The sequence below is a fragment of the Chiloscyllium plagiosum genome, chromosome 40, assembly GCF_004010195.1.
Source record: "Chiloscyllium plagiosum isolate BGI_BamShark_2017 chromosome 40, ASM401019v2, whole genome shotgun sequence".
In the NCBI taxonomy this organism is placed as follows: domain Eukaryota; kingdom Metazoa; phylum Chordata; class Chondrichthyes; order Orectolobiformes; family Hemiscylliidae; genus Chiloscyllium; species Chiloscyllium plagiosum.
In genome coordinates, this window is record NC_057749.1 from 12,519,692 (window position 1) to 12,536,831 (window position 17,140).

At 42.9% G+C, this 17,140-nt stretch overlaps 1 protein-coding gene across 3 annotated transcripts in view; it reads left to right on the plus strand.

Annotated features, from left to right (window-relative positions):
* Positions 1 to 17,140, plus strand: part of LOC122542519 (neogenin-like) — a 211,329-nt gene that overhangs the window by 132,552 nt on the left and 61,637 nt on the right. For all 3 annotated transcript variants that reach the window (XM_043680345.1, XM_043680346.1, XM_043680347.1), the window contains exons 13-14: positions 10,806 to 10,960; positions 12,685 to 12,805. In XM_043680345.1, coding sequence (XP_043536280.1) covers positions 10,806 to 10,960; positions 12,685 to 12,805 — 276 coding nt within the window. The remainder of the gene's footprint in view (positions 1 to 10,805; positions 10,961 to 12,684; positions 12,806 to 17,140) is intronic.

Genomic DNA, 17,140 nt, shown 5'->3' on the forward strand with positions numbered 1-17,140 from the left:
ACCTCACCTGTGACTATCGATGATACAAATATCTCAGCAAGAGGCCCAGCAATCACTTCTCTAGCTTCCCACAGAGTTCTTGGGTACACCTGATCAGGTCCTGGGGAGTTATGCACCTTTAACCATTTCAAAGCATCCAGCACTTCCTCCTCTGTAATCTGGGCATTTTGCAAGATGTCACCATCTATTTCCCTACGGTCTATATCTTCCATATCCTTTTCCACAGTAAATACTGATGCAAAATATTCATTTAATATCTCCCCCATTTTCTGTGGCTCCACACAAAGGCCGCCTTGCTGATCTTTGAGGGGCCCTATTCTCTCTCTAGTTACCCTTTTGTCCTTAATATATTTCAGCCCATTAAGTCTGCTCTGCCATTCAACAAGACCTTTGCTGATTTGATAATCCTCAACTCCACTTCCCAGCCTTTTCCCCATAACGTTTGATTCCCTTCCTGATTGAATTTTTGTTTGTCTCAGCCTTGAATATACTTAATGACCCAGCTTCGACAGCCCTCTGTAAAGAATTCCATAGATTCATTACTATCTGAGAGATGAAATTCCTCCTTATCTCTGTCTTAAATGTGCAATCTCTTATTCTGAGATTGACTTCTGGTCATAGACTGTCCCACAAGGACAAACAAATTTTCATCATCAACCCTGTTCCCTAAGTGCCCTAAGAACCTTGTATGATTCAATAATGTCTCCTCGCATTCTTTTAAACTCCAGTGAATACAACTCCAACCTACTCGAACTCTCCTCATAAGAGAAACCCTATCTATCCAGAAATGATCTTGTTAATCTTCCCTGGACTGCCTCCAATACCTGGATACCTGGATCCAGATACCGGGATATCTTTCCTAGAAAACAATTCAGAATATTCCAACTGTGGTCTGACCCGTGCTTTGTATAACTTTTAGCAAGGTTTTCTGAATTGTATACTGCATTCCCATTGTAATGAGTGGTTGGTTAGCTCAGTTGGCTGAATAGACTGTTTGTGATGCAGTGAGGGTTCAAATCCCACACCGGCAGAAGTTACCATGAAGGACTCTCCGTCTCAACATCTCCCCTCACCGAAAGCACTGGTAACCCTCGTGTTAAACCGCTACCAATCATCTCTTTAATGAGATAGCAACCTTATGGTCAGGAGGACTGTGGCAACATTATCCTCTGAAATCAAGACTAATATTCCATTTGCCTTTTTTGTAAGCTGCTGAACTTTGATGCTAACTTTTTGTGATTCACAGAAGATGACCCCAGAATCCGTCTGTGCTTGCTCAGCTTTGTGTAGTCTTTCTCCGTTTAAATAATATTCAGTTCCTCTATTCTTTTTGTCAAAGGGCATGACCTCAGACTTTGATACATTATATTCCATCTATCAAACCTTCTCACCCCAGGCATGGTGTTGCTTGATGAATCTGGTAATTTGGTTAAATATCAAGGCTTGTAACTATGCTGAATAGATGTGGTCACTGGGGACTGGAAACTCCCTCTGCACAAAACAGCAATTAAAGCAATACTTAAATGTTGAGCCTTTCATAGAAGCTATCTTTAGGGGCTGCAGTTTCCTCTTCCCCTTCCTTTTGTTTGAAGATGGAGTACAACATAAAATTCAGCAGCTGGCTCACCGTGACCTGTCTGAAATGTTGCATGTTGTAGTGAAGCTCTTGGCTGGCCCACTTGCCCTTAGGCCTAACAAAGCCTGAGGTGGTTGGTTAATAGCCACTAAAGGGCTACCTCCCACTGCTGGTAATTTAGCTGTGGGGAGGCGAAGCCCAGGCCATGTGGGAAGCAGGCAGCTTTGGCTGTGGGGTCACTTAGCCAAGTTAGAGGGTGGGAATCCTGTCTGAGAATTGCCTGGATTCATTGGTACCACCCCATTCTGCTCCTTTAACTGTTCTCATAGCCTCTTGAACTTGGTCCCCATATTGCTCCTTGACCACTCACTTCTCCAACTGAGGTACCGCTCTCAGAGAACTTTGGCCCTCGATGTTGTGCCTCCTTAATTTTGGTGACCACCTGTTGTCCCAGTGGCACTCTCGAATTAGAGTTACCACATTACTGACTAGCTAATTGTTGTGTTAGGTGGGAGTTACTCCCACTTTGAATCAATAAAGCTAGCTCCCAGTGTTAAACTGCTGAGGGACAGCTGTCATTGTGGGCAGGTTCCCCCAAGCCCGACTGGCCTTTAGCTAGGGATGGGGCTTGGGCCATGGTACCTGGTAAAATATAACTCCAGAATGTTAGATCTTTTAGAACTTTAGAAATTTAAACCAACCCTTTTTCATACGCTAATGACACACGCACCATCCTGACTTGCTGTTCCTTCAGTGTTGCTGGATCAAACTCTTGGAATTCCCTCCCAAATAGCATTGTGAGTGTCCCTAAAGCCAAAGATCTGCAGCAGTTCAAGAAGGCAATTTACAACACCTTCCCCAGGGCAATTAGGGATGACCAACTCATGCTGATCGAGCCAGCGATTCCCACATACCATGGACAAATAAAAAAAGTGAAGCTATGTTCCTAGAAAGTAGAGGAAGTGCCCTGAGAACAGGAGGTGAGCAGATCAGTAAATAATGTGATTTGCTCCTTATTTTCTCTCCTGTCCCTGTGTAAGATTAAAGTGCAGTTTTTAGTCTGTTGTATCTGTTGCAGTTTTAGTCACGCTTCCGACCTTTGTTCATTCACCCTTTTGCACTCCCTGTGAAAGAGATGTTTCCGAAGTTTGACTCTAATGTCTGAGTTTTATGTGTATTTTCCACATGTGTGACGTAGAGGATGATTGAATCCACCTGGAGTAATTAGGTTGTGTCTGCAGCTCACTTTAGTTGAATTGTTGGTGATTTCATAATCTGGCCTTTTGGTCAATGAAGTGCTGAACATTTGTGTAATGTAATCACCTGGTGACATTTGATCAATTTGTCAGGTGTTAGGAGTGTGATTCACAATCTGGTTATTAGCAAATTTCCTAACCTGACTGGAAAGAAACCTCGATAGAGGAGGTTATATCAGTTTTAAAAATGAATGTTTACAACAATCTAATCTTTGAATCAGTGCATAGACCAAAGACTTGAACTGGCAAACCAGCTGCAGTGCTCTATGTATTTGCAGAAATACCTAAGTCTGCCTTCTGTGTGGCGGGTGCACACTTGCTCCCTGAAATGAGCACAGGGTGAAGCTGATCTGTATTTTGCTCCCTGCTCCAATAGGCCACCTTTGGGTAAAGTCTGACAAATGATCTAAGATTCTTGACAAATTGTTCAAATAAATGAGCATTGTACAGTCTAAAGTGACCTATTCCATCAAACAGCTAACAATCCCAGTGTGGTTTCAGGCCAGGTGCCTTGGACCATAACAGCTCCCACATACAGATACATCTAACTGGATTTGTGATTTGCTCATTGCAGCTGTTTCAGACACTAATGATTTTATATAAGTGATGAGTAATTAGTAGCTATAGCAACAGGCTGTGCCAGTCATTAAGATGCAACTGAGTTTAATGAAGATTTGGTAAAGGATGAAGCCATGGACTCAGCTCCCATGTTTATTGTAGTTTACCTATTAGAGAGACATCAAACGGTGACTTGACTTTAAACTAATTCTGCAAGTGTTGATAAACAAATTATTTATTTCACGTTGTAATAAAATAAAAATGTTCAGTAATAAGTCTACAGTTATGAAACTGTTTAGCCCATCTTAATTCACAGATTCAGAAAACCCCATATAAACCTCTTCCTCAGTTGATTTTTTTATATTGATTCATGGGATGAGGGTTTCAGTGTCTAGGCAAGCAGTTATTGCCCACCCCTAATTGTCTGAAGGGCAATTAAGAGTCAACTACGTTACTGTGAGTCTGGAGTCATATGTAGGCCAGACCATGTAAGGATGGGCATTCGTGAACCATATAGGTCTTTCTGACAATTTGCAATGGATTCATGGGCATCATTAGACTCCTAATTCCAGATATTATTAAATTCAAATTATACCATCTGCCATGGCAGGATTTGGATCTGGGTCCCCAGCACATTACCTGGGTCTGGATTAACAGTCCAGTGATAATACCACTAGGCCATCACCTCCCTCCCTCCCTTGTTCCTTCTGTTATTTTTGCTGAGAAACACATGGTTAAAGCTTTTTGTCTTTTAATCATCCGGACAATTCGCAGGAGATACCAGGGTAAAGGAGAAACAAAAATATGAACTTGTTGAATGTAAATTTCAGAACTAGTTTGATGCTATGTTGTACATGGTATGTTCCAGACTACTTATCAAATGGTATATTGCTTTTGATGTTCGCAAGAAGCCAGGTACTGACCATACCCAACTCTTCCATGCCTGCAAAACTTTTGACAGTGTCCAACATTAGATATGATTCTGGACAATATTAGTTGGATTATCCTGAGTGTGTAAAGAAAAACATGGACTATCATAGAGTCATAGAGATGTACAGCATGGAAATAGACTCTTCGGTCCAACCCGCCCATGCCGACCAGATATCCCAACCCAATGTAGTCCCACCTTCCAGCACCCGGCCCATATCCCTCCAAACCCTTCCTGTTCATATACCCATCCAAATACCTCTTAAATGTTGCAATTGTACCAGCCTCCACCACATCCTCTGGCAGCTCATTCCATCCACGTACCATCCTCTGCGTCAAAAGGTTGCTCCTTAGGTCTCTTTTATATCTTTCCCTTCTCACCCTAAACCTATGCCCTCTAGTTCTAGACTCCCCAACCCCAGGGAAAAGACTTTGTCTATTTATCCTATCCATGCCCCCTCATAATTTTGTAAACCTGAATAAGGTCACCCCTCAGCCTCCGAAGCTCCAGGGAAAATAGCCCCAGCCTGTTCAGCCTCTCCTTGTAGTTCAGATCCTCCAACCCTGGCAACATCCTTGTAAATCTTTTCTGAACCCTTTCAAGTTTCACAACATCTTTCTGATAATGAGGAGACCAGAATTGCACGCAATATTCCAACAGTGGCCTAATCAATGTCCTGTACATTGACCTCCCAACTTCTGTACTCAATACTCTGACCAATAAAGGAAAGCATACCAAACGCCTTCTTCACTATCCTATCTACCAGCGACTCCAATTTCAAGGAGCTAGGAACCTGCACTCCAAGGTCTCTTTGTTCAGCAACACTCCCTAGGATCTGCTAAGTGTGTGAGTCCTGCTAAGATTTGCTTTCCCAAAATGCCGCACCTCGCATTTATCTGAATTAAATTCCATCTGCCACTTCTCAGCCCATTGGCCCATCTGGTCCAGATCCTGTTGTAATCTGAGGTAAACCTCTTCGCTGTCCACTACACCTCCAATTTTGGTGTCATCTGCAAACTTACTAACTGTACTCCTTATGCTCGCATCCAAATCATTTATGTAAATGACAAAAAGTAGGGGGCCCAGCACCGATCCTTGTGGCACTCCACTGGTCATAGGCCTCCAGTCTGAAAAACAACCCTCCACCACCACCGTCTGTCTTCTACCTTTGAGCCAGATCTGTATCCAAATGGCTAGTTCTCCCTGTATTCCATGAGATCTAACCTTGCTAATCAGTCTCCCATGGGGAACCTTGTCGAACGCCTTACTGAAGTCCATATAGATCACATCTACTGCTCTGCCCTCATCAATCTTCTTTGTTACTTCATCAAAAAACTCAATCAAGTTTGTGAGACATGATTTCCCATGCACAAAGCCATGTTGACTACCCCGAATTAGTCCTTCCCTTTCCAAATACATGTACATCCCGTCCCTCAGGATTCCCTCCAATAACTTGCCCACCACCGAGGTCAGGCTCACTGATGTATAGTTCCCTGGCTTGGCCTTACCATCCTTCTTAACCAGTGGCACCACGTTTGCCTACCTCCAGTCTTCTGGCATCTCACCTGTGACTATCGATGAAACAAATATCTCTGCAAGAGGCCCAGCAATCACTTCTCTAGCTTCCCACAGAGTTCTCGGGTACACCTGATCAGGTCCTGGGGATTTATCCACCTTTCACCGTTTCAAGACATCCAGCACTTCCTCCTCTGTAATCTGGACATTTTGCAAGATGTCACCATCTAGTTCCCTACAGTCTATATTTTCTATATCCTTTTCCACAGTAAGTACTGATGCAAAATATTCATTTAGTATCTCCCCCTTTTTCTGTGGCTCCACACAAAGGCCGCTTTGCTAATCTTTGAGGGGCCCCTATTCTCTCCCTTTTGTCCTTAATATATTTGTAAAACCCCTTAGAATTAAGGAGAATCCAATTTGCCAAAGCTATCTCAAGTCCCCGTTTTGCCCTCCTGATTTCCCTCTTAAGTATACTCCTACTTTCTTTATACTCTTCTAAGGATTCACTCGTTCTATCCTGTCTGTACCTGACATATGCTTCCTTCTTTTTCTTAACCAAACCCTCAATTTCTTTAGTCATCCAGCATACGCTATAGTTTCCAGCCTTCCCTTTCACCCTGACAGGAATATACTTTCTCTGGATTCTCTGGATTTCTGAAGGCTTCCCATTTTCCAACCATCCCTTTACCTGCGAACATCTGCCTCCAATCAGCTTTTGAAAGTTCTTGCCTAATTGGCCTTTCTCCAATTTAGAACTTAAACTTTTAGATCTGGTCTATCCTTTTCCATCATTATTGTTCCACCCAAATAACTTCCCTGGATGTATTTCCAGGAATATCCTCCCTTAGGACAGCTGTAATGCTATCCCTTATCAAGAATGCCACTCCCCCTCCTCTCTTGCCTTCCTTTCTATCCTTCCTGTAGCATTTGTATCCTGGAACATTAAGCTGCCAGTCCTGCCCATCCCTGAGCCATGTTTCCGTAATTGCTATGATATCCAAGTCCCATGTTCCTAACCATGCCCTGAATTCATCTACCTTCCCTGTTAGGCCCCTTGCATTGAAATAAATGCATTTTAATTTATTAGTCCTACCTTGTCCCTGCCTGCCCTGACTGTTTGACTCACTTCTGTTCTCAGCTGTACCCGTCTCAGATCGATCTCTTGCTTCACTGTCTATCAACTTAGGATTTTCAGTCAGGCTCTCGGTGTAGCACACCTTTCTGTGTTTGAAGTTCCATATGCTAAAACACAGGACTTTGGTCTTTCTATTCAGAAAGGACACGTGCACATGCTGACCTATTTCAATTCAACAAAATAGATGACATCCATTTGCTGGTTAATTTCTGAGGGCAAGTCCTTAACCAGTCAGAGTCAATCTGCCTTGTTTAAAATTTTAACAAAACTTCACAGTTAACTATCAGCCATCATTAACTGATGAATTTTCAATAGCAACACCTCCATCAATCAGAGTCCACTTGTCAACCACTTGTCTACTCTGAAATATTATGCATGTTGTTTTCTCTTTATTTTGGTACCTCTATGATGGCCCAGGTGAATGAAAGACAAAAAGTTTCAACCCAGAATGGTTTTCAGCAATGCTTGAATGATGGTATAGTTTGTTTCTAGTCAACTAAGGCCAGAAGCACTAGATTCAAGTCCCATTTCAGTGTTTGATGGCCAATGAAGATGTGTTCATAACATGGCCAAACAGGGTGATTGTCAATTTGTAAGTCCTTCCAGTATAGCAGATGATAAGATCAGTAGAGGTTCCTGGTCAGCTGTCCTGCAAAAGGCAATGGAAAACAATTGTAGTTCTTTTTCAACTATAATCATGCACCAATCCAATGGAAGTCCATGGGTTCCCAGTGTCCTCTTCAGGCGTAATATTTGAGAAAGGAAAGTAAGTGAAAATCAATCTAGATGAGCTGGATGAAGTGTATCCCAGCTGTGTGGGGCAAAGGAGGAAATAGCAGGGGCACTGGAAATACTTTTCAATTCCTCCCTAGCCTCAGGGGAGGTGCCAGAGGACTGGAGGACAGCCAATGTGGTACTATTATTCAAGAAGAAAGCAAGAGATGTATATTTTATATACACACTCACTCTCACTCTCGCACTCACAGTACAGGCCAGTCAAACTAACCTCAGTAGTGAGGTAACTGTTGAAAATAGTTCTGCAAGACAGAATTAATCTCTACTTGGAGAGGCGGAGATTAGTTAGTAACAGTCAGCGTGGCTTTGTTCAGGGGAGATCATATCTGACCAAGTTTGATTTGAGTTTTTTGAAAAGGTAACCAGATGTGTAGATGAGGGCAATACATTCGCTAAGACTTTTGGATGAAGTCCTGCATGGGAGACTGATAGCAAAGGGGATTTAAGGAGGTTCAGCAAATTGGATGCAGAATTGGATGAGTGGCAGGAAGCAGAGGTTGATGGGCAAGGGGTGCTTTTGTGACTGGAAGCCATGTCCATCCTCCTCCTTGGTGGTCCCTTGCAGATGAGGATGACTCCCTTTCACACTCATGGTACGTCCGTATATAGCTGTAAAGACCGATATGGCTACTGCAGGCTCTGTTACACTGGGGGCAAGTGGTGGTCATAAGAAGGGGTGGTTGGGGCATTGGTGTGGCAGCACAGTCCTTCCGCTGTTTTTGCCTCAGGAGAAGTTCCTTTGGGAAGAATGTTGGGGCCCAATCTGTTTGTATATAAATTATTTAGACTGGAGTGCAGGAGGTTAAAAATGTGTTGCTGGAAAAGCGCAGCAGGTCAGGCAGCATCAAAGGAGCAGGAGAATCGACGTTTCGGGCATAAGCCCTTCTTCAAGCTCGAAACGTCGATTCTCCTGCTCCTTTGATGCTGCCTGACCTGCTGCGCTTTTCCAGCAACACATTTTTAAGTTCTGATCTCCAGCATCTGCAGTCCTCACTTTCTCCTGGAATGCAGGAGGGTTGATCAGTAAATTTGCAAATGATACAAAGATTGTTGGAATGTTGAATAGTGAGGAGGATATGCTTAGATTACAGGCGGATATAGACAGGCTGATCAGTGGAAAATGGAATTCAACCTGGATAAATGTGAAATGATGTACAAGGACAGGACAAACAAGGCATGGGAATATGTGATGAATGGTAGGACCCTGAGAAGCACCGAAGATCAGAGGGACCTTGATGTACATCTCTACCAGTCCCTTAAGATAGCGGGACCGATAGGTAAAGTGGTTAAGAAGGCATGTGGGTCACTTCCCTTTATTAGACGAGGCATAGAGTTTAAGAGGAGGGAGGTTATGTTGAAACTATATAAAACCTTTGTATAAGTTACAGTTTTGAGTATTGTGTGTCATTCTGGAATCTACATTATAGGAGCAATGTGATTGCACTGCTGTGAATGCAGAGGAGATTTACCAGGACGTTGCCTGGTCTGGAGAGTTTTAGTTATGAAAGAGGGATTGGACAGACTGGGGTTGCTTTCCTTGCAGTGAGAATACTGAGGAGGAACATGACTGAGCTGTATAAAATTATATAGGGACATAGACAGGAAGGGGCTTTTCCACTTGATGGATTGATCAGTGATCAGGTAGAATAAATTTAAGATCGGGGCAGGAGATTTAGAGGGGATACGAGGAAACATGTTTTCAGCTAAAGGGTGATGGGAATCTGGAACTCTCTGCATGTAAGGGTGGAAGAGGCAGAAATCCTCTGAATACATTGAAAGTTTTTAGATGTACACTTGCATTACCAAGGCATACAGGGTATGGGCCATATGCTGGAAAATGGGATGAGAATAGATTGGTGGTTGTTTTTGACCAGCACAAACTCAATAGGCGGAAGGGCCTTTTTCTCTGCTGTAGTCCTTTCTGACTCAAAAGCTGTTCTTTTTGGTAAACAAATGGAAGTCAGGGTAGTGCTCATTGCAGTCCATTTCTTACTGACTTCTACTCCCTGAAATGGAATTCTTTGTCCGACTGCCTTTTACATTCCACAGTCTTACAGCTTGTAAAAGCCTGCCACCTTCCCTCCTTGATTAGGTCTGGGTTAATGTCTTCTGAGAGACCTCATCCCATCACCACAAGTAAATGCATGGATCATGAAGAGTAAACCAGTTGGGGTTGCGTGAGGGCTCCCTGTGAGGGCAGAAAGAGGTATATCCCTTGTTTTCAATCCTTACTGAGGAACTTGGCATCATAAAGGAATGGGGCAGTGCAGCCTAAGTCCCATCCCTCTCTTGCTCACCATTGGCATGGATCTCTCACTGAGGTTTGGCCTCTGGTAGGTGCCCAGCCAACAAATATCACCACCGCTTGCCATGTAGACCTATTGGCTTCTGATTGCTTATTTGGGGAGATTTCCCTCCAAGGTCCTTGATTCTGAGGAAGGCCCAGAACTGCTGAGCGCTTAAGAAAGTGATGCAGGGTTCCAACTGAATTTCTAGTTTGTGTGTGAGACTCCTGTCACCTGGATTAAAGGGGATCTGAGAAATGCTTGATTTTCAAGGGACTTGGTTAATTCTTGCTATGGTTTTATAATGTACAGTTTTCTACTCTCTGATGAATGCGCTTGTTTGAGTCAGTCTAAGTGGAGGTGTCTTCCAGTTTATTTAGCTGAAAATCAATATTCGCTGGGAACATAGGAAGCCTGCACTTGACACATACTAATATATGACCTATTCTATACGTGACTGTCTTAATTTGTCACATTAAATTGCTACAAAAGCTAACAGCAGTGATATAACAACCTTCGGTATTTCACCTTAGTGTCACACAGCTCAGAGTACTCATCAAACATGATCCAAGTTTGGGGGAAGATCCTGCAGTTATACTGCTGAGTTTCAATGGTGGTAATTGAAAAATTCACACATTTTCCTAAAATCCCAGTGATTGCACAGCTTGTTCCACTATCCTGTATGTGCTGAAGCTTATGGTTGGGGCAGTATTTGTCGTTTGTGTGTTCATCACTCCATTTTCTTTTGTTTTAGTTCCCCCGCAGTTCTTGAAGCGTCCAGCAAACATTTATGCTCATGAGTCCATGGACATCGTGTTTGAATGCGAAGTGATAGGGTCACCAATGCCAACTGTGAAGTGGATAAAGAATGGGGACATGGTCATCCCCAGTGACTATTTTAAGATTGTTGTAAGTAAATACTTTAAATGAACCCCTCACATTTCCATTAGTTTTTCCTGGGTAAATGCTACTTGCCTCACTCAGCATTAAGTTCAGAATAAACCTGAGCCAGGGCAGCTGACGCTTTCTGTCTGTGCTGCCATTGATTGTGTTACATCCTGTGCTGTTCACTAAAGGCCTGGCACAGATTTGGCCTCTTAATGCCACATGTGAGGCACAGAAAGTTACATTTTCACCACAGTGAGCTTGGAACAATAAAAATTCACATGACTTTAATTTCCTGCCTAGTTTCCTGCTGGTATTTGCTATAATGTATGACAGAAATGCTTATGATAGTTTTAACATCTATGACAACAGAACAAACATAATATCCACAAGTAAGCAATGCATGAGGTCTTCTGGTTGACAGTATTTACTGCTTTTATGTGTTTCGTATGGATTCCTCTTGACATTAGCCATGAGAGTATTGGTGGAGGGGAATAGTATATACTTTTAATTGTATTATTATGTGAGAAATATTTATGTAGCAGTCACATAGACTGTCCTGCTGGACAGCCACACCTAGTGCCTCTCCTCTGGGCGCAATTGTATATCTCTTGAATTCTTGACAAGTCAGTGTGAAGTAGGATGAGTGTAACTACTGATGTGGATAGGCCTGTATGGTTAGGACTGAATCAATGATGAACAGTTCTTGGTTCAAAGTGGGCAACAGCAGATGGATGTTGTTTTGCTCCTGCACAGGAACTCTGTCCTTCAGCCAATCCCACTTGCTCAATTTTCTGAATCAAATTTCCTTCAGGTAATCTTTTGCTAAAACTCTTCATGCCTTTGTCACATTGTTTTGTAAAAACACAAAGAACATGTGAATGACTACCGTTGGAATTGTGTGTTGATTTTCATTTTCCCACCTTAAGGCACCTTTCAAGGACGTAGGAACAGGGATAAGCCATTCGGCCCTCAAGCCTGGTTGGCCATTCAGTGGCCTAACTCCATATACCTGCCTTTGGCTCATATTCATAATTGAGAGGGACATTGTGTTTGATGGGCCGTTTGAATGTTGAGTGCCTGATCCTTTACAGACCTGCTGTCCCCATAAACATAGATTATCTGGGATCACCATCAGTGAACAAGACCAGGCAGCCTGGGCTGATTTCCCTCCTCCCTCATTTGTACCTCAGCATGAGAGCATTGAGACCAGTTGGAGTACAACTCCTCCCTTCCTGCCTGGTCATCTCACTCAGCACGCTCTGGCAAACAAGCCTGGGAAGGTTCTACTGTGTGTGGCTTGCTGACTGTGCATGCTTGTGGGAACCTTCGGTTCCATTTGCTGGAAAGCTAGTGTTTGCCATGTCTGCTCGATCAGAACAGCTGGATGTCTGACCATCCCGATATCTTCTTTCAATGGAGTTGAATCTCTTGAATTCCTGGTGACTGTTGCAGCTTTCTTTCTCTTCTGTGATTGTTGAGTCTGTTAGGGCTTTAATTTGCAGGGTTTTATTGACTTTTGTTATCATGGAGCATTATAGCTCTTTGAATAATGAAATATTGTTAGGTGTTGAGTACCGTAATCCACATTTAATGCAGAAATAAATAAACTCCTCTCTGTTCTACCACAATATTATGCCTTATCCCTCGTCTCAAAAGAGCATGAAATACTAAAGGTTAGGAATTTCCCAGCGTGGTAAATCTGTGGCAGGAAATGTTAAGCATTGCTCCTTTTCTCTGTTTTTCAGAATGAGCGGAACCTGCAGGTTCTTGGTCTGGTAAAATCTGATGAAGGTCTGTATCAGTGTGTGGCAGAGAACGATGTAGGGAATGAACGGGCCAGTGCGCAGCTCATCATCTTGGAGCATGGTAAGTGAGAAGCAGCACAGACGTATCAACCAGGTGCTGCCAAGGAAGAGGGAGCCCACAGGACACTGTCAGATCTCAGAATTTGGCAGTCAGAGTGAATAGGAAACAGGTGGTAGAAGCAGTGAGGCAGATGGTAGAATACTGCTTTCAGTAACAGCTCTGTTTGCTCCGAGCTAAGAACAGCTTGTACATGTTTTGAGAGTGCAGTATGTGGAGAGATTACTGACTGCAGCACTTTCAACAGTTTCTGCACCATTAAGGACTATCTTTTCTTAACTGACCCATTTTCAGAAGAACATTATTTTTGCTTCCCTCAAGTTTTTTTACCTGCTGCAATCACTTGCTGCCCTGGGAATATTTGCATGTCAGTGCCTCTTTCAACTTCAACCAAAAGGTACATGCAAGTTCCTCAACTTAGATTCCTCCTTCGCGACTAAATTTCCCATTTCCGTTTGCCAGAACTGGATGATGGGCTCATCCATTAGTTGGTGATTTATCCTAACTGGAGGACGGTGAAATAGAAACTGGCTGGCAAACCTCACATTTCCTGATGGTAAAGTACGAGGGAGCCAGCTATGTGGGAATTTAGACAATGGTACCTTTTAGTGTTGGATAGAGGTATAATCTATTGTCTGGACAGTCCTCTGGGAAACACTCAGGATAGTTTCATTCAGCCCAGTAGGATTGTTTCCCAGTAACAGAGGGAATGTCAGTTTAGGTAGTGAGGGGCAGCTGCGATCTAAGATGTGCATTTCAGTATCTCACCCAAGTGGTCAGCTTCACTGGTGAGCCTAGTCGATGTCTGTGATCTGCTTGACCACAGAGATATCTCAATGAGCCCGGGGTGTTGTCCTTGTACGCTAGCGGGAACTTGGAGACAAGGAAGTTGTGTAAATTCTCTGGTGATGCAAATGGTCACAGTTGGAAAAAAAACCTGATAGCGAAAGAAATCACTCTTGAAAATGGGTTATAGGTTTCTGACTATTAATCGGTTAAGGAACTCTTGCCCATAGTCCAGGCTGGCAACTTAACTGAAACTCTCAATGATATTAGTTAATATCACACCATCGGGGAAATAAATTAAAATTTCCCAATCAGTAAAGCTCAGTAACTCACTAGATAAATCAGCTGGGCAATGAGCACATTGTGATAACAATCTAATTAATGAAGCCGTTGACAGTTGTATTGGGCTGAGTTTTCTGTATATATACACACGTATGTGTGTGTGTGTATCTATGCTGTGCTATATGTTTGTGTCTTTGTTGTGCTCCTTTGGGTGTGCATTTTCACTCTGCCACAGTTGTGTCTCTCTGCTGTGCTTATGTGTCTGTGCAGGTGTCTGTACTCTGCCATGTGTATGTGTCTGCTATACTCCTGTGTCCATGTGCATCTACACGCTGCTGTATGTGTGTGTCTGTTTAACGTTGTGTGTGCCTCTACTGTGTTTGGGAGTTGTGTGTATGTGGCATCCCAGTTCTCTCTCTCTCTGCAGTGCTTGTGTGTGCTGCTCCATTGTGCTCCCAAAAATGCCTCCATCCTTGTCATTATGTGAGAGCCACACAACCCACTGAATGAACCTCTCAGTTGATTTACACTGATTGAGGTTTCTTTTCATTTCTATTTTCGGTAAAATCAAGACACTGACTGTAAAACAGGGAACACTAACTTGTACTTGTGTTTCATCTCAATGCCAAAAATAGTGTCAATACCAAATACAGCCCTGAGTGTTCTCAGAGGGAAGTGTGTATAACATGGAATCAGGACATTTTGACCGGAGATGAATCTAACCCCATTCCTATAATCATTCACTCTATTGATTTACTGTTCAATTTCCATTATAAATCTCTGTGTACTGATTGATTGTTTTAATATCCATTCCCTGATCTGTTCTCCTGTTGTCTTTATCAGCAGTGAGCTTCCTGACTGCTGAGAAATAACTGTTGGCGTTCAGTGCAGACAGCAAGCGAGAGCATAGCCTCCACCCCTCCCCACCTACCACCTTTGCCCAACCCTGTGGGGCTGTAGTTTTAGCCACTGGTACATGATTTCTAAAATCCAGGAGCTAAGTGCTGTTCTTGACCGACAGGGAAGGTGGACTAAATCTTTTCTGCACCTCACCACGGTCTGTTGGCAGCTTTGGTTTCCTGTGGTATGCAGAGCTTTTTGAGATCAGTTCGCAAGTTAATGTAAAACAGTCAGAGGCCTCTTCGTATCCAAGCATATGGACACACGCCTCTCCTGCTGAATTCCTCCTCTTGTAATTCTCTATTAAGTTTGTGTCTCCAGCATTGAAAGCATGGTTACGATATTAGTCTTGTTTGTGAGATCAGGAGGTTGGGTTCATAAACGCTGAAATGTGAGTGTAATTGTTTGAATACAGACACAGTAATCCAACTCTGCATTGTCTTAATTGTGCTTCTGTTTTTTTATTCAAACAGCATCAAATCTTGACAATCCATTCTGATTGTGAAACGCACAATTCTGTCTTTTGGGGATGTGGAAAGTTAACATCGAAAGTGGAATGATTTAAGAATAAAGAGATTATATATTGTTCAGGAAAAGTGGGGATGTTATAGACGAGTTGCTTATTTTAAGAATTATCTGGAAGTCAAGGAAATTGAAATAATCTTTTTGGGAAAGGTGGATATGAGAGTAATTTGCTGAATTACAATCAGACATAATATTGGAAGATTCCAGGGATAGTGAAGGAAGATGTAACAATTTGTACAGAGAGGTAAGCAGCAACTTAATTAACCTAACTGTAGCCTATAGCCTTGCTGAACCAGCAGGTTTACTTTGATGCTGCTGCTAGAGACAGAGACGTGTTCACAAGGGCTAGCTGTCTCATTGTATTCTGAATCAAAATTAAAAGGAATGGAAGTGCAACAATTGGATGAGAACCTAGTAAATGTGGTTCATGACTGCCTCTGGATATAATGGTACAATCTTATCAGCTGCAAGGAGCTGGCATTGAAAGCGGGGATCTTGGGAAAGATGAGCATCAAGTTGGTGTTATCGTATCTTGGTGCACCAGAGATTGAGTAAGCGTGATCATACTGGAACTTTCTCCACAGACCTGCACAGACACATGCAAATGCATGCATATACAGGCAGATATACGTGCATAAAAAGACACACATGTATGCACAGATATATACACTCGCACAGGCATGCCCGTGCACAGGCATACTAACATGCGCACAAACACACATATTCAGACAGACGCACACACACAGACACACATACATACCCAAACATGCCTCCCAGCAGTAGCAAGTAACCAGTTAGTGGAGGACACTTAGGGACAGACTGGTGACCACAGCGAGGTCTTCCTGATGGTGAACAGAATATCCCGAGGTTGTCTCATAGTAGATGAGGCAGCCTCCTGAGAGTGCCAGTGATTCATAAACTCAGAACCATTCATAGGACAGAAGGATGCATTTAGCCCATTGTATTTGTGCCAGTCAACAAAGATATAACTATACTAATCCCGATCCCCTACTTTTGGTTCCTATCATTGGAGGCTTCAGCTATGCCAAGGGGACATTTAAATGTTGCAAGAGTTTATGACTGCACCACTCTTTCAGGCAGTGAATTTCAGACTTTCTCTCCCTCTGGATGAAAAACATTTTCCTTAGCTCTACTCTTAGTCTTCTACCTCTCAGCTTAAATCTATCTCCGTGGTCATTGACCTCACTCCTAATGGAAAAGGTGCTTTTCTATCTAGCTATCTATGCCCCTCATAATAGAATTGTAGAGTCATTAAGCACTGAAACAGACCCTTTGATCCAACCAGTCCATGCCGACCATAATCCCAAACGAAACTAGTCCTACCTGCCTGCACTTGGCCTATATTCTGCCAAACATTTTTTATTCATGTACTTATCTAAATTTAAACATTGTAACTGTACCTGCATCCACCACTTCCTCTGGAATTTAGCCTCACACAAGAACCACTCTGTGTAAAAAAAAAAAAAAAATTGCCCCTCATGTCCTTTTTAAATCTTTCTCCCCTTACCTTAAAAATATGCCCCTTGATCTTGAAATTCTCCACCCTCGGGAAAAGACACCTGCCAGTCACCTTATCTGTACCCGTCATGGTTTTATAAACCTCTACAAATGCTGGAGGAAAGATCACAGAAGCGCTTCACAGGAGGCTCCCAAGCACTGAGGATGTCACCGAGACAGGGGACGAAATGTCTGCAACACAAATTCGCAGCTCGACGAACAGAGTCTTCTTAACCACCCTATCTAGATATGTTGCAAACTTCAAAGACTTATTCTATACCTCTATCAAGTTCCCTCTTAATCTCTGCTGCTCCAAGGAACATGACT